We start from the raw sequence: 27015 nt of genomic DNA, 5'->3' as shown, positions 1-27015 counted from the left end.
CCTTCAGTAACCCTGCCCTGGGGCTGGCTGCATGCAGGAGCTCACAGTTCATGTCTTCAGGGAAACTGAATTAAGCATTTATTTCCCAAGCATGGGGAAACAGGAAAATACCTTCCTGCTGAGTGAGTCTTGTTCTTCCTTGAGTAGTTGATGCCGTTTCTTCGACACTGTTTTCCAAAGGGCAAAAATGGACTATTTCACCCATCTGGTCTATCCCTAAAGCCTACTCACCCTTTGCAGAAGAGAGGAACACTCAAACACTTGCATGTTCCACAGAGGACAGCTGCTTTCTTACTTTACCATACATTTCAACAGGAAGCCACCTTTACCAGACAACTGCCTTTAAATTTGCTTCCACGAAGGAAGGGGAATAAACCCTTGGCTTGGATGTGAGGGGTGCTGGTTTTTTGGTGGCGTTTCTTTATCTCCACAAGAACCATGCTTGAAGAGGTAGCAAATGTGCAGTGGGGTTTGAATGTTATAGAAAGAAGAAAATTAACCTTCATCCACACTTTGATATCTGTTCTTCTAAACAACTCCTGCCCCACCAACAGCAGCTTGGAACTTATTTATGCTTTCAAGAAAAACAAGTACCCTGATAACTCATGGCTTCAGGACTGCCACCTCACTCACACTGAAAATGAAAGACGAGGGTGGATACTGGCTGCCCCCTGAAAGGGCAACACTCTGCCTTCAATAAGAAGTAAGCTGCAAATTATTTAAAAGTATCACGCATCAGCTTTCAATACCACTAAGCATGAAAGGCCAGCCTGGAGCACACATCTTCTTTCTTTTGCTTCCCTGCTCCAGCCCCTGGCAACCAGTGTTATTAGAACCTCGCTTTTAGTACTCAGTTCTGTCTTCAAAAATAACAGATCGATACCACCATAACGCATCCATACCACGTCCACCAAACTGCTTGGCTGATGTACAAAACATTAAACAAGACACACTTGTTATTAAAACAAAAATATTTATTCAAGCTGTAAATGCTATGCAGTATTTAGTTATCGGATGGGTTTAATATAAACATCTACTGCATAATATTGGTTCCTTAGGAATCCTTGTATACTATCTGAAACATGGCCCTGTTGCTGTACAGCTCTCTTTCTTACAGGAAAACTTGCATTGTTTAAGACCTCAACAATTGAGAACAAAGGAGGAAACACCAGAAGAGAGCGTTCTGCAGTATTAGAGCAAGGATTTAGGGTGCTCATTTTCTCCCATGCTAATTAGTACTTCAAATGCAGGTTCAGCTGCTCTTCTCTTGACGAGTTTGTGTAGCTACAGCAAGTTCTATGTTAAACAGAAAGATTAGGTGCAAATTTTACCGTGTCTGACTGAAGCATAAGTAACACAAACAAATCCTTTCTCAGCAATACAGCTGATGGAAGATGAATTCACCTCTGCAGTAGAGCACATAAAATCCTCGCCTGGCTGGGGCTACAGTTTAAGTATTCACACTGCAAGTAATTTTGCATTCAAAAGACATCCTGTGTAACCAACGCTGTAAACATGTGAGGCCTATACAAACTGAAATCCCTGTCTCGGTGACTGGTTGGGAAAACCTTCAAGAGATTAGAAATACCTCGGGGTGGGGTTTTTCTTTCCCCTTATGTTTAATTACCGGGTATTTCTGTTTGCTCGCTCAGAGCCTTACAACACGGGTCTGACTGTTCCAGGAGAACGGAATTTGAGTACAAACCAGGTGGAGCCTAGGGTGAAATTCCTGTGGGACTCAGCAAGGCAGGGAAGCGGGCAGGTTAACTGCCCGGGGCTCAGAGCAGGGAACCAGCAGCGCTGCCTTGAAACGCGCAGCCGCTGTGCGAAGGGACGAAGCGCTTCCGCTGGGTAACAGAGAACGCAGCAGAGCACAGACAACGCGGTGTAACGGGCACGTACAACTTCTTAACATTACATTTGTACAAATTTACAACTTTGCAAATTAAATGGCTCTGTAATTATGCAAGTGCTTTTTCAAAAATAAACATATACCAACTCAATATTTACACTTAGCAACCTGCTTCAGAAACAGCATGATTTTGCTATAAAGTGAAACTTCAGTGCACCGAAAGTGCAACCCACCCTTTAGAACTAATTCCTTTTCTCATGCAAAACCTCAGCATAACGATACCTAGCTCTATATTGTCACAGTTCACCTTCTTTCATTCATCATAATGCAAAGATAGCAAGAACTTGTCCACATCCATTCCTGCTGGAAAAGAATTTGGGAGCTTCTTTTTCTGTAGGAGAAGAAAAGAACAGCTGTGTTAGATACAGAGAAACTGGGGGTACCAAACCAGTCTGTAAGCATTCCCTCTTCCCTCATCCTTCCATCTGCTTTGCAGACAGAATTGCACAAAGCTCACTCAGAAATCAGATACCAAAGTGCAGGTAGACTTCTGTATACCTGTATACAAACCATGTGCCCGTGGGCAGGACTTCAGTTCTCAACTTCAGCACCAGGCCCCCCACTTCAGACAGAGGCACGCCTCTCAGCCCTGCTAATGTGCAGGATGATTGCTTTCCATTTACACTGTGTCAGGAGCATGTTACAACTACCTGCGGCAATCACGAAGTTATACTGTGTGTCCTTTTTGGTTACAGACGTACATCACCTTTTTGTGTCTCACTTGCACCTTTGCTGCTTGCCAAACCCCCAAGTCAAAGGCCAGGTTTTCTGCACTACGAAGTGGGAGAATTCACCAAATGCGGGCTCGTAGTCCCAGCAGTAAATAAGTATCAGTTTGGATTTCAGAAAGGTCTAGCCTAAATTGGCCTGATTTCTAAATTCAATCTAGAAACTTAGGTTGAAGTTAGAATTCAGAAACTCATTCGTTTTTAAGAGAAATCATTTGATTTTCATAGGTATGTCTGGACAGTCGATAGGAGTCATGTATCTGAAGAGTGCATCATCTTAGGAGAACTGTTAGTTCAGAACAGGCCCAAGAGGCAACACTAGCAACAGACAAACATAAATAGGATGTCAGGGATTTGGACTAATACCTCTGAACCATTACAAATAATATACACGTCTAATACACGTACAATTTTAATAGTGCCTGTACTTACCTTTATTTTCTTCTTTTTTGATGGTGTTGGAGAGCTTTGGAGCTCCTTCCTATTTGTGGAACGAGGATTTCTCTCACCCTCATTCAAGTCCTCTAGTTTCCTTTTCTTTACCGTGCTCCTTAAGGACCTGAACTGCTGGGTGTTGTCCTTCAGAGGAGTTGCAGTACTACTCCTCGCAATTGCAGCCCGGGACAGGATCATCAGCGTGTGAGCAGCCATACTGACGCTGTTCTCGCTGCCTGTTTCGCTAGCTGGGCTGCAGGCGGGCAGGTCCGGTGTGGCAGGAGGGACCATGATCCTAGGGGTTGCGCTGTCCTCGTTGAAACGCCGGCAGGTTGGGGTTCGCACGCTGTCTGTGGTATCGTCTGCATGCCTGTCTCCAACTCCAGACGGGGTACGGGGTACCGGCAATTCGCCGTTTTCCACTGTTTTACTACTGGGGCTATGCCACTGAATGTCTTGCAACATTTCCACGCACTGCTTGGTGAACGGACTTGACAGGCAAAGGCCTTGGTTGGAAACTTTAGCCGGTTCTCGCTTTGGCTCCTTTGAAGACAGAGAAACGGACGATGGAGATTTGCTGTTCCCATTGGACAGCGACCCTTGCTTCTTGTTCAGTTCTTGCACCGAAGCGACTGCCTTCTCATTCCATAAGCTAACACTCTGCTGGCCATTGGACAGCTTGGCAGCGTCCTGGTTCTTCTGTTTTTCATCACTATCTCTTCGCAGTTCGTTTTCTTTATTTGCTGTAGTCTTGTGGAAGGGATCTGAGGGAAGCCCTGCCGTTACCGCCTTCCGCTCGGGCTGCGGCTCCTTCACAGGCGCGCTTCTGCTGCTAGCGACTTCTGGCTTACAGAGAATTCTAGGCAACGTTTTATCTTTCTCTCGCTTTGCTGCCTGCGCTTTAGCAGAGGACGGTGCCGAATCAACAGCAAACGAAGAATTTTCATTTCTTTCTTTTTGGGGCAAACTCTTAGCAGTCTGTGCTTGGGTGCTTCCACCTGGAGCGGGCAGGATATTATCAAAGCAAAGCACTCTCCTGTGACTTTCACCTTGTCTCGAATTTGAGCTTGTGCTCTCTGCTGCTGCAGCAGGCAAGGTCTCCTCCGCTTTCCTTCCTAGTTCTGCAGGGGTAAGCTTGTCTGAATTTCCAGTCCTGAAAAAGAGGTGAAGTATTTTCAGCAACGTACTTGTTCTTACTGCACGAGTTCACTTCAGCTGTCTGGAGATCAGTTAAAATTAAGAGAAAGCTGAATTATCACAATAGTATTATCTCACTTCGACCTCCTCAACTTGTTAAACCTCTGTTCATCTTGAAAATAAATGTATACACATTTTATCAACACACAAAAGACCGAGAGTAGGGATAACGACTGCAGAAAGTTCAGAGGCCAGAAGGGATGGCAAAGAGGTAAGAACCAGAGCCTGTACAAAGAACTGCTGGGAGGCTGCCACTCTTCGACCTGGGAGAAGAGATGGCTGAAGGGAAATGCAGCAGAGCTGGGGGCAGGAAGGAGCCTGTTTGCTGGTACCTTCAAGTAGAACAAAGGAGCACCAAACAGAACTAGTGTGAGGTTCAAATCAAAACAAGGAGGTTTCGTCACTACGTGTCATTAAGCTTGGGACCTTTTTACCCTGGGATATTTGTGGATGCTGGTGGTTTACTTGAGTTTAAATAGAACCCAAGTGCCTTCAAGACAAGTAGTCCATCCTGGAATTCCGTTTCTGGCTCTGGAAGTCTCTGGAGCTGACATGGCTTACGAGGCAGCCAGAATATTCCAGGGAACAGGGTAGAAAAGCAATAGAATAGTTCAGTTGGAAGGGAGCTACAAAGACCATCTGGTCCATGTGCCTGATGACTTCAGGGCTAACCAAAAATTAAAGCGTATCACTGAGGGCACTGTCCAGCAGCCTCCTGGACACTGACAGCCGTGGGGCATCAACCACCTCTTCATGAAGCCTGTCCCAATGTCTGACCCCCTCCACACCGTCACCGTGTGTTACCTTACACTTTCCTCTACACCATTTGCTGTTGGCAACAGGGTATAGAGCAAGACAAACAGCCTTCAGTGGGCATTTGGATGAGAACACACAAACAGTCTACGGCTTGATCTCCATCTAACAGCCACCTTACTGTGAAAAAGCCACCGCTGCATTGAAACAATGTCAAAAGAAAGATGCTTGTGCTCTGTCAGCTCACACCACTGTTACATTTGTGGCATCTTCCGGACTTACTCTGCACTTCTGTATATTCGTCTGCATGAATAAGACTCCAATGAAGAAAAGCCTTTATGGCTTCTAAGAGAAAAAGTCAAATCAACCTTGGGATGGTAACTTTGGTACCTCTGGCATGGCAAAGGCACAAGTGGTAGCAGTTTGTTTTATTTCAGTGAAACTTCTTGAGACGAAGTGTAAAGAGATGTAATTCCTCATTTGTACAGGGAACATTTTTCCCCCTTTTCTGCGCAAAACATGGCAGGAGTCCGGTTAAAATTAACAACGTTGAATTATCAAAATGATAGTATCTCAAATCTTGCTTCTGTGGCTTTTCTAAAAGCATAGATTTTCACATGCATGCACATTACATACCTTCCTACATAAATATACAGCAGACAGAAAGAAGAAAAAAACAAGGGGATCCTACTTATGGCACTGTTCAAAAAGCTGCCTTCCTCCTCGGCAATGCTGTACAAAGAAATTCATGGCAGGAGAGGGCAAGCAGCTTTGAATGCCTGGTACTTCTTACCTTTGTGTTCGAGAATTTATATGGTTTGAAGTTTCGCATACAGTTGGTACCGCTTTTCCTAGAACAAGAGATAAAGCATTGGTAGACAAATACTACTATTTGGAGTATGTTACCTCACAGTTAGTACAATGACATTTTACCTGGTAGAGAATCAATAAAAATCTAGCAAGAAAGCCCTACAACTTTCTCATTATTTTAAAATTTACAGATTAACAGATTAGCAAAGGGCACACCAAGAAGCTTGCTATCTACATGTGGGTAGCAGACCTCTGGCAAGACAAAACGAATGGATCCGGACTTACAAATGCACAGCCAGGATTTACAAGTAGAAGGGAAGTAACTACAGGGAGCTCTCTCAGTCACTCATCAGAGAGCCAGAATGCAGACTAACTACACCATCCTTAATTTCTTCTTAATTTGCAACTTCATTCTATTTCACTTTTATGCTTAAGCCCACATCTTTATTAAAAAAAACAGTACACAAGCTAATGCACAAATTGTCATAGAATTACAGAATGGCTTAGGTTGGAGGGGACCTTAAAGATCATCAAGTTCCAATCCCCTGCTATTGGGGATTGCTGATGCTGCTGAGGGCCCCATCCAACCTGGCCTTGAACACCTCCAGGGATGGGGCACCCACAGCTCTCTGGGCAGCCTGTGCCTCATCACCCTGTGAGTGAAAAATTTCTTCTTAACGGCTAACCTAAATCTCTTTTAGTTTAAAGCCATTCCCCCTCATCCTGTCACTATCAGTGAGTGTAAAAAGTCAGTCCCCCTCCTGCTTGTAAGCTCCCTTCAAGTACTGGAAGGCCACAGTGAGGTCTCCCCAGAACCTTCTCCTCTCCAAGCTGAACAAGCCCAGTTCCCTCAACCTGTCTTCACAGGAGAGGTGCTCCAGCCCTCTGGTCATCTTGGTGGCCCTCCTCAGGAAACCCTCCAACAGCTCCAGCATCTCTCCTGTACTGGGGCCCTAGGCATGGACATACAGACAACATCCCTTTATTTTTCCCAGGGCACCCATCCCTGCTCCCACTGCTTATACTTTTCCTCTATTTTCCCTCAGCCTGGCCAGTACGTCCTTGCTCAGCCACGCTGATTTCCTTCCTCATCTGCCTGATTTCTTATTCTAGGGGATGGAGTGCTCTAGCGCTCTCAGAAAGGTGTCCTTAAAGTGCCACCAGCTCTGTTCTGTTCCCTTGCCCGTAAGGACAGTTTCCCAGAGGATCTCATCCAATAATTCCTTAAACAGCTGAAGTTCGCTCTCCTGAAGTTCAGGGTCCTGACTCCACTCTGCCATGCCCACGTTCCTCTAGATCATGAATGTGACCAGGGCACAGTTGCTGCAGCCCACACTCCCTCTGATCTTAACCTCTTTAACGATCTCTTCCACATTAGTGAGTGCCAGGTCCAGGAACAATTCACCTCTGGTGGGTCTGTCCAATGCCTGAACCAGAAGGCTGGTCCTCAACGGAGTCCAGGAGTCTCCTGGACTGCTTGCAGCTTGCTGTTTTCCCAGCAGATCTTGTGGGGGTTGAAGTCCCCCCATCCAGAAGAGAGCCTCTCCTTGTAACTAAGTTTATTTTACATTTTTGATTATCAAATTCTTCACCCCCTCCCCAATACTAAGAAGTGACTCTAACTCTGATCTTTTTTAGATTCACCATGGCTCAATGAAATCAGTACACAGAAGTGTGTATCTGAAACTGGAAGGAGAAAACAGCAGAATGCTTTTTTAAAAAAAAAAAATATATATATATATATAATAGAGGTGTTGCATATATATGTATGAAAATATTTATGTATAATTACAAAACTATTTATAAACATTTATTACTCAAAACTGGCACATCTTTAGAACCTTCGCTTTTATTCTGCCCTTCTCAAGAACGCCAAGTGAGTACCTGCATTGGTCTTGTTCCTCGCTCCGGGAATCTTTTGTGATTTGGGAGGGATGGGAAGTTTGGGGACATTTCTGTTGCACACTGGATTAGTTACAGGCATGTGCAAAACCTTAGAAGAATCAAAACATTCAGTTACAATTTAGCGAAAGAAATCTTGAGCTTTAATTTTGAAAAGATTCATTTGTGACGGGCTACCTGGCGGGCAGGCGCTGGGAAGGAATTCCCATTTTGTCCTACTACTGAGAGAGGAATCATTCCCACCATTCCTTGCAAAACAGGCTGCACTGGAGACGTGATTATAATGGCAGAACCTGAAAACATACCAAAGCATTACATACAATTGTATAGAAACACAAATAAAAGGGTTGCTCCAAAAGTAATGCCTCCTATTTTATGATGTTGGCCCACAACATCAGAGGCGGATGTTGGTGGTACAGCAGCAGAGGCTGAACCTTCCCACCAACGTTCCATTGTATTTTGTTGCTGTGAGACACATGGTAGCAGAGGGGCAGGCTGATAGAATGGCATTTGACATGGGAAGCGTGTACGGAGCAAAGGTACAGAATTGAATTCCTCCATGTGGAAAAGATGCCGCCTACTGAAATCCATCAACACCTGCTGAATGTTTAAGGAGACCAACAGAGGCTGTGAGCACACTGAAAGGCTGACTGTGTGCGCAACATTTTCCTAGAAACAACACAGTCATAGCATCAGTGAAACGGCTGGCCACGTCTGCCTGTGCAGATTGTTATGAGTGTGGCATGCAGGCTCTCGTTCATCACTGGCAGAAGTGCAGAGCTAATGGCAGTGCCTACGTTGAAAAATAGTGCTTTGTAGTTGAGAATTTGCTCTATCAGGTAGTGCTCTTAAATAGAGGCATTACTTTCGGAGTGACCTACATACTTGTGAAAGTGAAAATAAAAGCTTCAAGACAGAATTTCTTAAAATTATGCACGGTCAAACCTCTGGCAAGAAAACCTCTGCCTTCTTTGAAAGTCTTCATGGTCCTTATTACATACTACAACTAGAAAATGTCCGTTATTTCTAGTTTTGATTGGCTTCTTTAATTAAACACTGCTTTTCTTTTTTGAGAAATGGTTCAAAATTAAGCTTGGAGTAGAATGTAGCTACCTTAAGTCTTGAACTTTGGATTAAAGAATCTTATAAAAGGCAGAAGTACGAACATCAGATAGTTCCTTTTGAAGCTTAGTGGAAGTACCTACTGTTTGCATTCTATCACACAGAATTAGCATGCTCTAAAAGTCATTATTAGGATCTTTTTGTCTTTCTTCTGATGCTCCCACACACCACCTTCCCCATACGAGCACACTCCAAGCCAGGGAAGGCTACTTTCGTTGGCATGCACGTATCTGATGTACGTTCCTGGCCACTGAGAGGTGCTCCACACACCATGGTAAGACTGTAGTTAATTAGTGAGTTTGAGATCAATTACTTCAAAATAAATAAAGCCTAACAAGACCGATGTCAACTTTCTAAGCTTAAGTTTCCTATTTAAACATTTAAATCATTATTAAAATAGTGCTTTTCCATCAGTTCTGCCAACAGGTTGTAAGAGTTTCCAGCTGCCAGACATACGGAAATTACAAAATAATTGCAAAGTGAAAAAAAAATCCATTCCATATTTCTTCAGCTGCATGAGCCCCACCAGGAATGAAACAAAACAAAACATACAGCTGAAGGTAAATAGTTGCATTAATAGACCCAGCAGTAATGTTAAGATCCTGCACATGCTGTTGAGCTGTTCTTTGACCACAAAGAGATGACTACGAGCAGAAATCCAAAGACAACGGTGACGAGTTTTTAGTTTTGGAAAGAAATCCGAACATGCTGGTTGTAACTGGTTGATGGTTAGTTTAACATTTAAAAAAAGCACTTCAAAAATTGTTTTAAAAAATTGTTTTTAAATGAGTATTGCAGTAATAAAGATGCTTGTATTAGGAGAGATTTTAGGTTGCGGAAAGAAATAAAGTTATACTTTCATATTTGACTAAATGCACCTCCAGTGTGAATTAGGTCTATGGAAAATGAAGCAATATTACAACGTTTGCCACTGTTAAAAACGACATGATTTAAGCTTCTGAAGTATCAAGCTATTTCTTGGCTTCAGGCAGAGTCAGAGACTCTCCCTGGTTTTTATTTAATTTTAGCAGTAATTAACACGATCATAAGATCCCAGTTTCAAGGGGCAGAGAGAGCGTTTAAAAATTCAGTTTCCTTTCATTATGAAAGAATGAAAACATACACAAGGTCATGTTTCAAGTAATGAAATTACCTTGTGGGAAGCTTGGTGAAACAGCCTGGTTCCCTGCAAACGCACTGCTGGATCTAGGAGGAGTCCGTAACTGCTGGACTGCTGGCGCTTGGGCAGCAAGGGGCATAGAGCTGCCGGGCAATACAACCACGTTGGAAGGCGTTACAGCTGTGCCCAAGGCAGCTGGATCAGTCACACAGGTGGCTATGTACAGGTTGTTTGTAGTGCCAAAAGCGGTGCTCGTTGCTGGCATCAACTGAATAAATCCTCCTTCCTTGGAAAGATTACTCGTACTAGCAACTGAAAAAACAGTGCAGTCCTCATTCTGAGTGTTAACTGCAGTGACCACAGGATCCTTAGGTCTAAGCACAAGGAGATTCTGCTCTGCCAAAGCTGAATCCGCACTTCTCTCTGCGTCTTCTGAAGCCAGACATTTGGACAGGCCTGCAGTTTTGCTCGGGGATTTGGCTGGAGATGACAATATTATTGTTGGCAGATTTTCTCCCGTGATGCTGGAAACAGCATTATTTAACTCCGTGTCTGATGGAATAAACGGATCATCGCTGATGATGATCTTGAGGGACATTATATTAGAAGGATCAACATCCATTGCTTGGCTACTCGAAGATACACCGCTTACGCTTTTGGCTTCAGTACTCAGTTCATCCGTTGAGGAAGCGGCTTCTGGGAGAGGAGAGTGGCACATTTCAGAAGCAGTGAGGTTATTTTCAGTGGATGCTACAGAAATTTCTGTACACGCACCATTGCCAGAAGAGAAATATACGTTATCAGTATCTGCTTTTGCAGAAGATGAAGTTTCTTGCATTTCCACTTGTGCTCCCTCCGAGTTCGATGGCCCTGAAGGGAGGTTAAAATCTTTCTTAGGGTTATCGAGTGCGTGCTGATCATGTGACTGTGTTTTCTTAGAAGTACCAGCAGCTTCAAGCTGCAACCCTGTTTTGTCAAGATCTGAAATATTCACTGCAGATTTTGCAGCACAGTCCGACTGCACGCTCTGATCTTGCTGGTTAGTCTGGTGGCTCGAGTTCTCCTGTGAGATATTAAGTAACGGAGCCGTATCGTTTGTTGCATGCTGTTCTTTTCCTGAATTTGCTGATGGGCTAGAAATGGATGCATTATTTTTTCTCAGCAGTGCACTGTGGGCAGGGCTCCCATCAGAAGGGCTTTTAGTGAGTGTTTTGTCAGATATCGCTGCGTCTGGTGAAAAGTGACACTTCCTTCCAGGCCGCGTGCTGTTATCGCTCCCTGCAGAACCCTCTTCCAATGAAACCAAAGGAATCTGCGGACTACCAGAACGAACGTACTCCAAGTTAGGACTACTGTGAGCACTATGACTTTGTGTATCTTTTTCAAGTTCCACACATTTTTCACTTGCAGGTACTAATGCGGACGAGTCTTTTTTAGCATAAGAATCTTGACAGTGTTCATGACGTTCGCTATCAGAAATCTGCCTCTTGTTAGGTTCAGTCAGAACAGGCACAGAGTCAAAAGCAATTTCAAGCTCGCCAATATGTTCATGGGTAATGGTTTTAAGTACGTCAGTCTCCTTCCTTAGCCTACAATTTCCATGCAATTGTTCATTGGTTGCAGTTTTCTTAGCCATATCATCATCATTAATGGGGTTCTTCAAGGCACATGACGTTTCTCCCAACTGAAAACCTTTACAGGTCAGCACTTCTCTAGAATTATCACCTGTAAAACAGAGACTAAATTGGTTCCACAGCTATTACAAAGGATGATAATTTTACAGGGTATTAGAATTAACTAGTCACTTCAATGGAAAGCTGATCCACATAAAATGAAGTAGGAATAACTACTCATTCTTACTTTCAAGCTGCGTGGAGAGCACATGAAACATACAGTTAGATTACCCAGGTGGGTCAACCTGGCAATTCAGTCTGAGCATAAATAATAAGAATAAACATAAGAAGTAAGTGGCTCATAGAACATTTCAGGATAAAGATCTCTCAGCTTTTTCTCAATACCTGCTACTTACTGACAGTTATTAAGAATGGGGCAGACAAGCCTTTTGTCCAGAGCTAGACTATTTTGGGGATCAATTAACCAAGCCATTACAGAATAGACAGAAAAGAGTAGTAAGGTTAGATGTAAAATTTTATCTTCATGTGCTCCACAGTGAAAATTGCATAGAATCTCTGTTCTGAATGAGGAAAGTTTTGCAGATATTCTGCTTTCACATAGAAACTTAACAAGCATCTCTTGCAAAAATTTAGTAGCCCTAAACTTTCTTACACACTAAGTGCATCCATGTGACCATGCAACGTAAACGTCAGATGGGGTATTAACACCGAAAATATTAAGGTTCTGAGATGTACAATTTAACTGTCTGGAAATACTTTCATAATGAACAATGAAAAGATTAGAAGAAATTTTAGAGGGAAAAAAACCCTAACAGACAACAACAGTCTACAAAAACCAACCAAACCTACACTTACTGGTTCCTTCTGCTCCTAAAGAACTTTCAAGTGTTTCCAGGCTGTCTGCATCCACCAGAATTGTGTTTTCTACCCCACTCTGACCAGAAATACCAGCAGGCAAATTCTTGTTTACCTTGTTCTTCCCTATTTTCAAAATAAAGTACGATGAGTGATTAAACGTATTATTTTAAATACAAATGTCATTACTGCATTTTAAATGAAGCACGTAGATTTCAAATTCAAGAAATGCTACCCTAAACATATCAAAAACTCTATACTCATTAGAAATCCAGCAATAGTACAGAAACATCCTTCTGTTTTATGCAAGGATATTCCTTATCAAACAAATAGAAAACTACCACAAAAGAACAGGAAAACAGATATGAACTATCACCCTTTATACCAGAAGAGTCTAGAGCTTCAGCCAAATGAAACCTCTGCACTTTACGGTCATGTCTGCCAGAACCTAATTCCGAGTTACAGTACACAGATGCCATAGAACAGTCTCTTTCTCTTGCAGAAGAGGTCTGCTGACTACCTTGGCTTCCCCAAGAACATTTGAAAAAATACCATCATTCACGAAGTTTTAAAATAATGGTACAATTCAGAATAATATACTCTACCATAATCAAATAAGTCAAAGAGCGCCTGAAAAGCTGGATCTGATTCTGTCTGTTCCAGAATGTCTTGTATAGCCTCTTCCGACATATGAATTTCACCCTAAGACAAGACATGCAGAATTGTTAGACAATTGCTTTCATAGCTTAAGGAAAAACAGACAAGAATTGTATACATTTTCATTACTTCTGTTCAGCACATAAACATGAAGACAAATGTAGGAAACGTTCCTGCCACGAATTTCATGCCTGTGAAAAAATATTAACGACTGAAGAAATAAAGCCCCGCAAAATCCCAACATTTTTTGTCACACATCACTGTCTACATCTATCCATGCATATTGGGATACTATCTAAATAACGATGAATATTTGTTAAGACAGACTGAATTCCGGGGTATGCTGGAAGTTCACAGAGACCATGTGAATACTGTAAGCCTGCACTAGCCAACCACAGGCAAAAAATCATAGAATCATAGAATGGCCTGGGTTGAAAAGGACCTCAAAGATGATCTAGTCTCAACCCCCCTGCTGAGTGCAGGGTCGCCAACCACTAGACCAGGCTGCCCAGAGCCACGTCCAGCCTGGCCTTGAATGCCTCCAGGGATGGGGCATCCACAACCTCCTTGGGCAACCTGTTCCAGTGTGTCACCACCCTGAGTGAAAATCTTCCTCCTAATATCTAACCTAAACCTCCCCGTCTCAGTTTAAAACCATTCCTCCTTGTCCCATCACTATCCACCCTTGTGAACAATCGTTCCCCCTCCTGTTTATACGCTCCCTTCAAGTATTGAAAGGCCACAATGAGGTCTCCCCGGAGCCTTCTCTTCTCCAAGCTAAACAAGCCCAGTTCCCTCAACCTTTCTTCATAGGAGAGGTGCTCCAGCCCTCTGATCATCTTGGTCGCCCTCCTCTGAACTCCTTCCAAGAGCTTCACATCTTTCTTGTGATGGGGGCCCCAGGCCTGGACACAGTACTCCAGATGGGGCCTCACAAGAGCCAAGTAGAGGGGGACAATCACCTCCCTCTCCCTGCTGGCCACTCCTCTTTTAATGCAGCCCAGAACATAGTTGGCCTTCCGGGCTGCCAGCGCACACTGCTGGCTCATGCCCAGCTTCTCGTCCATCAGGACCCCCAAGTCCCTCTCTGCAGGGCTGCTCTTGAGGAGTTCTTCTCCCAGTTTGTATAAATACCTGGGATTTCCACGGCCTAAGTGCAGCACCCTGCACTTGGCCTTGTTGAACCTCATTAGGTTCACATGGGCCCACTTCTCCAGCCTCTCCAGGTCCCTCTGGACGGCTTCCTTTCCCTCCAATGTATCGACTGCACCGCTCAGCTTGGTGTCATCTGCAAACTTGCTGAGGGTGCACTCGATTCCATCGTCTATGTCATTAATAAAGATGTTGAAGAGCACTGGTCCCAAGACTGAGCCTTGGGGGACACCACTTGTGATCGGCCTCCACCCTGACATAGAACCACTGATCACAACCCTTTGGCTGTGACCAGCCAACCAATTCTTAATCCACCGAACAGTCCATCCTTCAAATCCATAACTCTCCAATTTAGAGAGAAGGATGTGGTGAGGGACCTTGTCAAAGGCTTTGGAGAAGTCCAGGTAGATGACATCCATCACCCTTCTCCCATCCACCAATGCCGTCACTCCATCATAGAAGGCCACCAGATTGGTCAGGCAAGATCTGCCCTTGGTGAAGCCATGCTGGCTGTCTCCGATCACCTCCTTGTCACGTATGTGCCTTGACATGTCTTCTAGGAGGATCTGCTCCATGATCTTCCCAGGCACAGAGGTGAGCCTCACCCACCTGTAGTTCCCCGGGTCATCCTTTCTCCCTTTCTTAAAAACGGGAGTCATGTTTCCCTTTCTCCAGTCACCGGGGACTTCACCGGACAGCCATGATTTTTCAAATATGATGGAGAGCGGCTCGGCAACCACCTCAGCCATCTCTCTCAGAACCCTAGGATGGATATCATCTGGCCCCATGGACTTCCACACAGTCAGTTTCATGAGGAGGTCTTGGACTTGTTCCACTGTTACAGTCGGACAGAATCCGCTCTTCTCACCCACACCTCGAGGTTCAGGGTCCTGGCAGACGTGGGGGAGCCTGACCACCAGTGAAGATCGAGGCAAAGCACTTATTGAGCACTTCAGCTTTTTCCATGTCTGAGGAAGCCACTTCTCCATCCTCATTTATCAGAGGGGTAACACTCTCCTTGACCTGTCTCCTCCTGCCTATGTACCTGTAGAACCCCTTCTTGTTATTTTTCATATCCCTTGCCAAGTTCAGCTCCAACTGCACCTTGGCTTTTCTGATCCTATCTCTACACGTGTGGGCAACAGCTCTATATTCCTCCTAGGCTACACAACCCTGCTTCCACTTCGTATACATTTCTCTCTTTTCCCTCAGTTTAAGCTGCAGGTCCTTGCTCAGCCATGCCGGTCGCCCGCCTCCTCTGCTTGACTTCTTTTGCTGGGGGACGGAGAGCTCTTGCGCTCTCAGGAGGGCGTCCTTAAAGAGCTGCCAGCTCTTCCTATGCCCTTAAGGACAGTTTCCCAGGGGATCCCACCCAAACAACATTGATTTCTTGTTTTTGCATGCATCTATAAGACAACACTGTGCAAAAGAAGGTTTCCCTTAATCTTCTCATTATGTTCTACAATATGACTACTTTTCTGTGGCAGGCAGCTGGGAGGCACAGCTGCACAGGACACTGACCTTATGTTCCTGCTCCAGGCTGACTTCTTTGATAGAAGCCCAAGAAGAAAATGAGTGGGGCATTCAGTACCTATTCAAGAGTTTAAATACAAAATCTCCTATGACCTCCAGGAGATCTTTTAAATACTCTGTAACCTTTTGATATGCTAGATGGATAAGAAAGGTACAGAAAATTCTATATGCTGTTTCTCTGAAGACCTGGATTCACTTCTGCACCTGAATGGTGAGAAGCAGATCCGCTAACAAACTGCTCTTAAGAATGTTACGAATCCCAGAATTCCAGTGGGTAAAAGGGAAAGGATACCAAGCTATCAGCAGTGCATTTCTGACATAATCAACAGAAAGCCAAACTATTCTAGGCTGTAATTCATTTTAACAGCTACTTTTTACAGAATTTTTTAACACAAACTGAGCTTGAATTGCATATAATAAAATGAGGAGTAAAATCTTTTATAAACTACTTTTTCAAGATTTCTCACTTTTACATGACAGTTGGGTTACTGGCACTTGTAACTGACTACAATACCCAGAATGTCCCATGTGATTTGACTGCCTCTTTAGTCAAAGTTACTCTAACAAATTAAAGAAGCTGCTTGATTTTGCTCTGCTCAGAAAAACAGAATACAGCTTTTCAGCTCTGAATTGTGACAAAAATTTATCTGAAATCACCAAATGACAGAAGAATAGCATTTAAAAACCAGACACCTCTACTTCATAAACATCCAACTACCTGAACTCTCCTACTCTTTTCAGGAGGGCTGCAAAGATTATAATTTCTGGCAGTAAGAGTCCCTTATAACTCTCTGATTGTCAGCTCGAGGGTTTTAAGAGAATAGAGAAACTAAAAGTTTAGTTAACAGAAGCAAAAAAAAAATAGTATTGTCTTGGTTTTGGAGGAAATACAGGTTTGAAAAAGCAACCTTATTTAGGCTCCAAAGAATTACTGTTGGTGTACTCGATGATCAAATTTACCTTACAGCAAATGAGAAAATTAGACCAGACTAAATATGTTAGCAGACTGAAGGATATTTTAAATTCCTTATTATTCTATCTAGAAAGCGTTCTTGTTATAAAGTTACTGATCAAATCCCCAGTGAGAAGCTCCTGAAATAACTGGTGCCAAAGATCCAGTGACAAAAAAGACAGCTGGTGATTGCGGGACAGCGTACTTCAGCCTTAAGTCTGAGGATAAACTTCAGAATTAACCACTGCCAGAAGTGGTCCCAGTTCCCTGCCTTATGATCCTGCTGCATGCTTCCACTGCCCTGTACAGGCGCTAAGAATGAATTCAGAGTGTTAAACTGGCTAAAATTTAACTCCAGCAAAAGATGAGTAGCCCGCTGGTTCAGAGTTTGAACCAGCTCACCACCATACGACTAGGTAAGAGATGATGATTATAATGGGAAGCTGCAGGACCGCCCCTTGGGCAGAAGTTATCCATCAGATGGGCTTAGCTGTCTTTCAGAGAGAGGGGAAGGAGGGAGAAAGGAGACGAGAAAGGAGAGGAGGACAACCTCAGATTAAAGGCAGACACAGGCTCAGCACAGTCACCATTACTGATGTAGCTGATCTTCAAAAATGTACAAAGGGCAACCCAGACCCACCTGAAGTCCAAGGATTTCATCAATTGAAGTCTCTTGTTCTGTTGGGCCACTTTCTGTCTGTTTAGGCGCCTGAGTGACATTGCCATCACTGGAACAGAACAGTTATTAGTTCAGAACTTAAAAACAAATCAAACAAGCATGCAGATAAAACTTAGAGGTTCCTTCTATTACCTGCTCAGGATTTTGTTAATGTTCTCAGCTAGCTTTTCCTGAAGAGATTTGTTGCTCAGGATCTTTTCTCTGGCGTTTTCAATAATCAGTTGCTAGAAAGCAGAGTTTTAAAGCCGTCAGCTTTCTATTTTTTATTATCACTTAAGAAGAAGCATGAATTTCCAACTTACTTGTAAAATCAAACAATCAATTCAATACACAAAACACTCCTTGAAACAATGATGACGAGCTCTACTTTAACTATTTCTAGTGTTGCTATTACAAACTCCTCCTTTCTGAATAAGCTGACTTACCTCTGACTGCAATATCTTTACTGTCCACCAGGACAGCCCATCTATGACTGCACGACATCTCTATGAAAAGCATCATGAAACATTCCTCTCTCTCTGCTGTCCTTAAGTACAGCAAGGCTTACCGTGCTTTCCAGTTTTCCTTTGCTAAAAAATTACAGTATTCTAACAGCTTACATGTGTCTTAGCAAAGTCAATAGGTCAAGGAAAAAAAAAAACAAAACTCTGCCTACACATGCTATACGCACAAGCTCAATACACAGAGCAAGTCCAAATATAAAACTATACATTTAACTTCTGAAGTTAATTTCTGTAATACCTATGACAAACAACACAAAAAAATAGTTCTCTTCAATTAGAATTTGGCTCTTAAATTAAATACCTTCCATAAGTATATACTCACTGGGAAGTTACCATCTATAAACTCCTCAAGTGGCTCACTTTCTTTTTCTATTATTACTTCATCAGGATCTTGAGAACTTCTACTTGCTGCAGGAGGTCCAGATGCTGCAATACTTTTCCTCTTCTGAGATTCACTGAAACATTCCAGGAAATTTGTCACGTTCACTAAATCAAATATTTTTCTTCCTTCTTAGCTAATGAAAGATTTTAATCAACATAAAATCAACCTCATATTGGAAATACAACAAAAGCTTACACTTGCTTCATTCTCTCTTATGTATACATTGTGTCTGACTTGATAAAAGTTAGAAATATACACAGATTGTGGATAAACGGTGCAAAGGGAAACTGCATTTCATATATGCTAATGATTACAACACTGCATAATCTCTAAACGATCTAAAAGAAGTGATTACCTTTTTCTCCTTCCTGGAGAAAGCAAATTTGAATGAAGCTTTCGTTCCTGTGATGCTGGAACTTGAATGTGTATGAAATCTCCTGCTTTATAAAGGAAGAAGGATACAATGATGTAAATATTTTCTTCCAGTGACATTCTTAAGGCAGTATAGAAATCTCCACATTATTTATTATGTTCCAATCAACTCCTTGGAACTCATCAAAAAAAGTTTGGTATTGTCATGAAAACGAGAAGTACTGCTTTTAAATACACTCTGAGAAAAATTTTATCTTCTCTGCTACAACAAGTGTCTTGGGAGGGGGTGATTACAGATAATTAAATAATGACAAATTGATGCAGTTCCGATCTCTGAACCCAAATTAGCAAGCAAGGATGCAAGAGCCATTTCTCTTTTGGGCACTCCTTCTATTTTAATCACTTTGACTGTTATGGAGAGCTAGGAATATTCTAAAACTTTGTCAGAGGAAGACGATTAGCCCCAATTCTAGAAAAATATTCATCTATATCCAGACTTTTCACAGAAAGAAATGTTTTAAAGAAAAAACAGAAGCATCACTTACTGCTCATCTTGTTTTCTTGGGCCTGTGGCTGGTGAACAAACAACGTATTCAGTCTTGCCTGTGATATACTCTGATTTATTGCTGGCTTGTGGATAACTTGAGGAGATGCAGTAGAAGAGGAATACTGTGGTCCTGGCTGAGGGGCTATAGATAACAGTCCTGAATTTGGAGGAGCTGATTGCTGAAGCATTCTCTGTCGTTTCATTTCTACAATTCCACTTCTTGTACGAGCTAGAGATAACAAAGACAAGATGAAAATACATGATTAATGATCTTAAAAAGGATGCTGACTTCCAAGAAGCAGTCTTTGAATATAGTAATTTTAGACCTAATTACAGATGTTCCATTGGAATTTTCTGTGCTTCAACAACTAGTTTATGAAACTCAACAATTAAGCAACACTCGCTTTTGTCTTCTACGTTACAAGTAAGAATTCAAGAAGTACAGACAACTTAAAAAGACATTTAACCATGCTCATACTACTGCTTAAACATTTACAGGAACAAATCATACCAAAATGACATTTCACTACATAAAATATAACTCATATAATTGACCTTAGCTGGAATAGCTAAGACAAAGCTATTTATTGTATTTGTTTATCAGATCAAACCTGACAAATTCAAACAACAGAATACCATCCAGTCCAGCAAATCTCAGATCCAGGAATAATTACTACCTGTATTTCACATTCTCTTTTCTCATACAGGTTACTCAGCAGAACCACAAAGTAAAAAATGTATTTTCGAGTTAAATAACTTTGCCCTTAGGAGTCCTCTTAGCAGTTTTTGCAATGAAAGAAACAATTACTGATAGAACAAATGTCTTTTTTGTTATAAAAAAATCTCTATATTTTGCTTCAGTATATGTTCATATCAAAACGACTTTTAAAATTGTCATTCGTTGAAAATGCATCATAATAGGACTGATTAAATTTTCAGTTCTTCTGTGAATCACAAATTAAGTCAACAGCTTCAGGATTGAAGCAGCAGTTTTTAGACTTTTGAATGGCATTAAAGGAAAAAAAAAAGTTTTCAGCAGATAAGAAAATGCTATATTGACAATTTAGTCACTTGCAAAAGGCTCAGCTTTTCTTTTTAGTCTCCTGACCATCGCTGCAATCCACAGGCTGTGCTGAAGACAGCAGTCACATGCTGAAAAACAGCTGCAGTAGAGATATGGCAATATTTTAAGAGTAAGGCTGAGTTACTACTGATTGCTGCAGCATTCCCTTGTTTCTCACCCAAACAGATCATTAGAACATAAAGCCTACTGATCTCACGCAAATGGTTCAGATACTTACTCCTCTGATTAGCAGAAAACCCCGTGGAACCCTGCATGCTCCTAGAAAATAAAGCAGGTGACATAAATGAAAGGGGAAGCGCACTGGAAGCACTCAAGTACGCACTGTGATGGCATCATACAGTTAACATCAGTCTGCTCACAGTCAAGCACTTCTTCAGAAAGCTTCTATCTACTGATTTTTATTTTTATTCTTTTAAACAATGGCCACAGATTCTTCAAATGATAACGTGCTCCGTTTTTGATCAAGTTAACCACAACGGTATCGGATTCTATACAACTCATAATATATTGCTTTATGACTGGAAGGCCACATATAAAACCGTAATAGCCGATAGGGAAGGCGTTATCTTGAAATATCTGCATAACTACCAGCTCTCCCATACCCCTCTCTTTCACCACCTTTCAGAGGCAACAAAAAAACCATTCTCATACAATGATAAGGAGAGCTGAGCAACAGAGGGTCTCAATCTTACGGCACATTTTACTTTTTTGATTGCAAAACTGCATTACCTTATCTGAGAAAGCGTATAGTCTAATTTTTTCCACAGAGATGACATCATTGCTGGAACCTCGTTTGTTGTTTCTAAAGCAAACCATTAAAAAATAAGAAACACATTTTAAGTGCCTACAACAGGTAACATGTAGAGAAAAAGTAAAATCACAGTCAAACATTATTATGAGATGATTCAAGCATCATTTAAGCTTAGGTATCTACTTGTCTTCTCCGTATTCTGCTAATTAGAGAGCCCCAACTCCTAATTTAAAAAACTGTATTTGATACGAATACATACTCATCATGGAAGCAGTTCTCGGTTTCAGAAGCCTAAATGAAACCAAGGGAATGACATTCAAGATGGTATTTCTCAATGGAATCTGCAGATGGTTTTGGTACGTGGGTGTACACGTTAAACTAACTTCCTGGTTCTGGAAGGGGGATTTATGTTCCCAAATCACTTGGATGATTTTGAAAATTTTAATGTGGCATACAGCTCTTTATAAGTCAGACTTTATTTTGTTGTACAAATAAGTAAAAACATTTGCTACTTTTGAAGTGCAGAACATTCAAGTATAAATGAAAGGAAGCAAGCAGATTCATTCATACTATTTTCAAGGTGCCAAAGTCAAATAACTGTCAAGGAAGCATGTTTCTGTCTAAGTTACCATTCCTATTAAACACAGCATGAAAATACAAATATTGTTAAAAGTAATCCAAACATGGTGTTTCTTAAATTACAGATCTTGGATCTGAACACTGCTACAATCTGATTATGCAACATGTACAAAAAACGTTAAGACTAGGCAACATGCAGAAGCTCAGTAAGTGCTTTTAAATTTTGAACAAGAAAAGCTCTAACTCTCTTTCTACTATTCACATAAAATAAAAATTTATTCAGACTTTACTTCAATCAGTTTTATAAACAAGACAAGGAACACTTCATACCACAGGATTCTTCTCGGTTCTTCATCTCACAGGAAACAGCACAACTTAACAAACACAAGCCTACATGTTCTGCATGTTTTATTGTATCTTTGTGCTTCACTCAAACACAAAGTCAGAACACCAAGGCTGAAAACTCCAAACAAAGTCAACTTGCTCACAAAACAATGCTCTAATTTGTAGCTGTCTGCATAATGGGGAAATCTTCTAGCACAGACAGAAAGCTGTTCTAAATCCAAATACCAGTGGAGATATTTCCTCTTCCTCAAGGAAGTTTAGAACAGAGAAATAGGAAAAATTTTAAAAGAATTTCGCTCTGAAGCTTTACCTTTTGTTTTCATGGCTACATATTCATTAAGAATAGTTGTCAAATTTTTTCCACACAGGGACTGGAAAAAAAAAAGAAAAACACACTGATTTTAGAATCTTCTCCAATAACTTACTCTTCATCTGCTGTATCACATCACATTTAAGCAGCTCTTCAGAAGACTGACACTGCTGACCCTCAGCACAAGAGCTGTACCTTCAGCAGTTGGTGCCAAGCCGTCTCAAACCAGGCAGAGAGCAACCGACAGAGCAAAATGCCACGGTGAACACAAAATTTGAAGTGCATGATCCGCAGTCAGACCTGCACATCCTCAACTCACCTTTGTTATTACGGAATAAAGACACAAGAAGAAGATGATGAACAGTTCTAAGAGATTAACAAGTTACCATAAAGGAACGCAACACGCATCGAGATACAAATGTGAAAAGAACTTCTGCCGCAAGCAGAATTATTACCACTCCCATGGAATTCACTTTCATACCATATTCACTTATTCCGTTACTTTACGTTAAACAGAGAATTAAGATTTTCAAGTTATCACTATCATTTGCTGTACCTTCTTCTCATTTGCTAGCAGGAATTCTAAAGTGCACGAAAAATACAGCCCTTCATCGCAAGTATTGTGAGGTCCAGTGAAACTTTTTTCTTAGATACCATGCCATCACTTTCCAATTTTAAAAAAATGGGAGAATCTGCATAATCTCTACTTACTTTTATTTTTTCCCTATGTCTTGCCGGCCATAGCTTTGTTCTCAGTTCCCCATATCACAGTACAGATGACAAAACATTTGTAAATTAAACAGGTACACCAGTCTGTTTCGAATAGGTTCATCAAGTCCCAGAAAAAGAACAATCTACAAATTTTGAACACTGGGGATAAAATCCCAGACCACATGAAAACCGATAGACTAAGAAAAGGAAACGGACAACTGGATAAAGATGCACACATAACCATTAAAAGGTTGAAAGAAAGTAAAACCTAAAAGCTGTAAATTGCGCACTATATTAAAAGTCTCATTTTGCATATGTTAAAAATGCCAAGTATCTGGTTACCCTTTAGCTGCATGTACAGATCTACACCTGGAGCTATATGCTCTACTTGTGTCCCCTCCAAAGTGCCACATTTCACTTGGGACAAAGCAGATGATACCGAGCAAAGAGGAAACTGAATGACAACACAGTGCTGGTCAGCAAATGGTACTGCCTGACAAAGCTGAGGCACCTGACTTATGTCAGCGTTTACATGAGGTGGCACGTTACTGGAAGCTGTATCTAGGATAAGAAAGCGATCTCCAAGAAACAAAAGCAGCCCTGAAATCAATGACACCCTCACAACACCATTCCATAAATCAATCCTCAAAGCTGCAAGGCTGGCTAAATTCAATTTGCTGAACATGGTTTGCGTATCTTGTACTTAAATGCTTCTTAGTAACATTAAATATTACAAACCAAATCACTGCTAGTCCCAGTGGATAAAAAAAATAACGCAAATGATCAAACTCATCATTTTAAACAGCATTTCAGAGCCAATCGTTACTCTGAAAAACCTTCATACTCTTTTCCATTGGTAGAACACAATTTCCCTTACTGTTCAGCAAATACAAACTCACCAGCAAGCAGGCTGGAATGAACCCATCCTCCGTACAGTGCTCTGCGTATTCCTTCAAATCGGAGCTTTCTAAAATAAATTCACGGCAGGTAGCTAGAAGTTTTTCCTGTTGTAAATACCCTGCAACAAATCAGATAAGAACATTATATTCCAGACATTTCTTCTGCTCAGCGGATATCAAAGCATTAACACAAACAGCTGTGTGCAGTGGTGAGGCACTTGCTAAGGATTTCTGTGCTGGGCGACGATGCAGAGCTAGTTTAAAAGAACACCCAGCTTGCAAAATATTCCTTTAATAGTTAAAACCAGAAAGGACACAAAACATGACTGATACTGCACTGTGGTTACAAATGACTCAAGGCTGGAAGCGGGGCACTACCAGCAAATTCAAGAGGCTGACAACACGAAACTCACACGGGCTGAACAGCCTCACTTGATAATTAAAAGGAATTCTAGAGTACTTTCTTGGTAAAATCCACTCCAGTGTAACAGTAACTGCGCACAGCTTCCTGTTCAAAAACAGGTAACACATGCAATTTTTAGAACGGTGTATTTTTTTCCCCACAAATACAGTATATAAAAATTAAGAAAATAAAAACATTTTCCTCACTCGATTCCTGAGATTTTCACTTGGAACAGATGCACGAGGTGCCATTTGCACACTGCATACACCCCAGGACTAAACAGATACCGTAACAGGACGCACGCTGAAAAAGTCTATTTTTCCAAAACTACAATCCTCAGCAAATACATTCTGCTTTCAGTCTGCTTTGATTGTCAACTACTCTAGACATTATAAGATAAAAAGAACTCAATCTGAACAAAGGAGTTAAGAACAAAGAGCCACAACGGAAAACGCCTTTCCTTTCTTGTCTGTAACAGAACTGAACAAGAAATATTTTCAAGAGGTGTTAAAATACAAACCTAATTATACAGTGTGGGATTTATATACATTAGCATACAGATTTACATAGAGCCTGCAAATGGACTGCCTCAGATCAATGATGCCTATAGAAAAATGTTGACTTGAAGTTTGCATGAAGACAAACATCTTCTAGCAGATCCAAACATATCCAGTAAGGGCACCGCATTTCAGACACAAAAAGCCCATGCCCTGGTCTCCAAACAATAAGGACATTTTGAAGTTTGGGAATAACCACCATGGGTGCAATCACGATGCAGGAGCTGGCTTATCTGATTGAGAAGTGATGGTGGTACCTGTGGAAATGAGAGGGTCACCCAATTTTACCTTCAACCATTTCAAACAGTTTGCTAGAAAACACTCAAACCATTAACTCACAAAAAGCTGAAAGCGCAGTTTGGGAAAATATAATTATATGCTGGTCTTATTCCCATCCACTGTTGGCCGGTATCGAGGGATAGGGTATTGGCCAGATAGGGCCTAGATCTGTGCCGGAATGGATGTTCTTCCCAGCCAACTCATCTAGACACATAAAAAGCTGCAATGTTTCTTTCTTGAATCTACTACTACATCACCACAAGGGATGACTGAACGCTTGCATACCTCCAGATACACCAACTTCCTGCAAAGTAAGGCCTTCCAATCTTCAGAAACGGCAGAACCAATATTCTCTGGGTAATGGAACTTACCTGCTCGTGCACGCACTTAATAATTATGTAATATTACACAATCTTTAACACTGCCAAAACTAAATTAAAGCGCAAAAGGTTGAGTACCTTCTGATCTAGGAATGATTCTTTATTTTGCTCTACTTAAGAAATGTAAGCACTTAACTCATAGCATCAGTTGACGCTTACATTCATTATGAAAAGATACATTTTGTTACACGTTTTCCTCTGGGTGAGCTTATCTTATGCTAGCTTTCTTTATCATCTCAAACGCCACCAACCTTCAGATCACCAGAAAGCTAGAGAAAACAAATCCTCAGCCGGAAGCAGTGCACTGTCAGCCTGTTTACCAGCTCACAGCTCAGCGATGCCTCATGGAGGAGGAATCCCTAATAGAGAGCAGAGCACACTACAGGGAACACCCGCTCCACACCTTGAGCTGCTCAGCTCAGTGCACGCATGATGCACGCACTGTGCCACAGCCAACACGAGCCGGGATAGACCGTCCCTCCTGAATGGGATGTGGCCAAGATTTTCTATTGAGAATGACCATGAGCCTGATAGATAAGCTGTCTGCCCAGGAATGTGTAACTCAACCAACTTGATACAGCAAAACTCAGTGAGAGATCTTAATCTTCCTTGGGTCATTTCAAATCTTCTTTCAAAATGCTTGACGTTTCTTGAAACCTTCTGTTGCTTCACCAGAATAGATGCAATTCATCCTTAATGGCCTCAGTTCTCAAGACAGCAGCAATACGAATTTCAGGCAGAATTAAAAAGAAACTAAGGAGGCACACTGAAGATGCTGCCTTAATGGCTCTCGGTCAGGAAAATGACGGACAACTGAAGGAAAATCTGAAGGAAAGTGCCAGCAAACCTTACTGACCTACTCACGGCTCACCTGCTCTGTAATATCACAGACTGCGTTGGGTTGGAAGGGACCTTCAAGCCCACCCAGCCCCAACCCCACGCCAGGCAGGCTATGCCCACCAGCTGGGGCTGCCCAGCGCCCCATCCAACCCGGCCTTCAGCACCTCAGGGACGGGGCACCCACAGCTCTCTGGGCAGCTGTGCCGGCGCCTCACCACCCTCAAATAAAACGTGGCTCTCACCTTGTTTGCTCTCATCTTTGGCATTGACCAAACAATGCGGTCATTTAAACAGTTCGCTCTGCTGCCCCGGTCCTGAAAACATCCTTTGCACAGAGGCGGAGCTCTCAGTCCGCCCTCGCAGATGGCACACACGGGGAGGGAAAGGGAGAGCACCAGAGCCTTCACCCGCTCCCACCAGGTATTTCGGGTCGGCCCTTACGCCCTATTGCATGCCGTCTGTTAGCTGCCCGCCCGAGGCCGCCCCGCCCGCCCCGAGCTCGGTCACCCGCGGGCCGGGGGCAGCGGGCTGACAGCCCCAGCGCGGGCCGGGGGCGCCGTGGAAGCGACCGAGGACGCGGGGTACGGCCCCAACCTCTACGCCCGGGCTCTCCCTCCCGCTTCCCTCGCTCA

At 42.3% G+C, this 27015-nt stretch overlaps 2 protein-coding genes across 3 annotated transcripts in view; one reads left to right on the top strand and one right to left on the bottom strand.

The window, feature by feature from the left end:
- Positions 954-26656, bottom strand: LOC110403822 (protein NPAT; the record flags this gene model as incomplete). The annotated part of the gene is made up of 18 exons (XM_021407572.1): positions 954-2243; positions 3073-4228; positions 5819-5876; positions 7720-7828; positions 7915-8030; positions 10013-11704; positions 12463-12594; positions 13074-13170; positions 17403-17490; positions 17574-17665; positions 18267-18399; positions 18682-18766; positions 19244-19474; positions 20547-20587; positions 21059-21131; positions 22315-22375; positions 23925-24043; positions 26626-26656. Coding segments are annotated over 18 exons (4392 nt in total), but the record flags the coding sequence as incomplete, so codon positions are not given.
- The window catches only part of LOC110389615 (serine-protein kinase ATM-like), a 9000-nt gene continuing 8611 nt past the window's right edge, over positions 26627-27015 (top strand). For both annotated transcript variants that reach the window (XM_021380357.1, XM_021380367.1), the window contains exon 1: positions 26627-26803. In XM_021380357.1, coding sequence (XP_021236032.1) covers positions 26747-26803 — 57 coding nt within the window. In that variant the 5' untranslated portion in view covers positions 26627-26746. The remainder of the gene's footprint in view (positions 26804-27015) is intronic.

Source organism: Numida meleagris, chromosome 1, assembly GCF_002078875.1.
Source record: "Numida meleagris isolate 19003 breed g44 Domestic line chromosome 1, NumMel1.0, whole genome shotgun sequence".
Lineage (NCBI taxonomy): Eukaryota > Metazoa > Chordata > Aves > Galliformes > Numididae > Numida > Numida meleagris.
The sequence above is the reverse complement of the archived record's forward strand: the minus strand, read 5'-3'. Positions and strand labels throughout refer to the sequence as shown.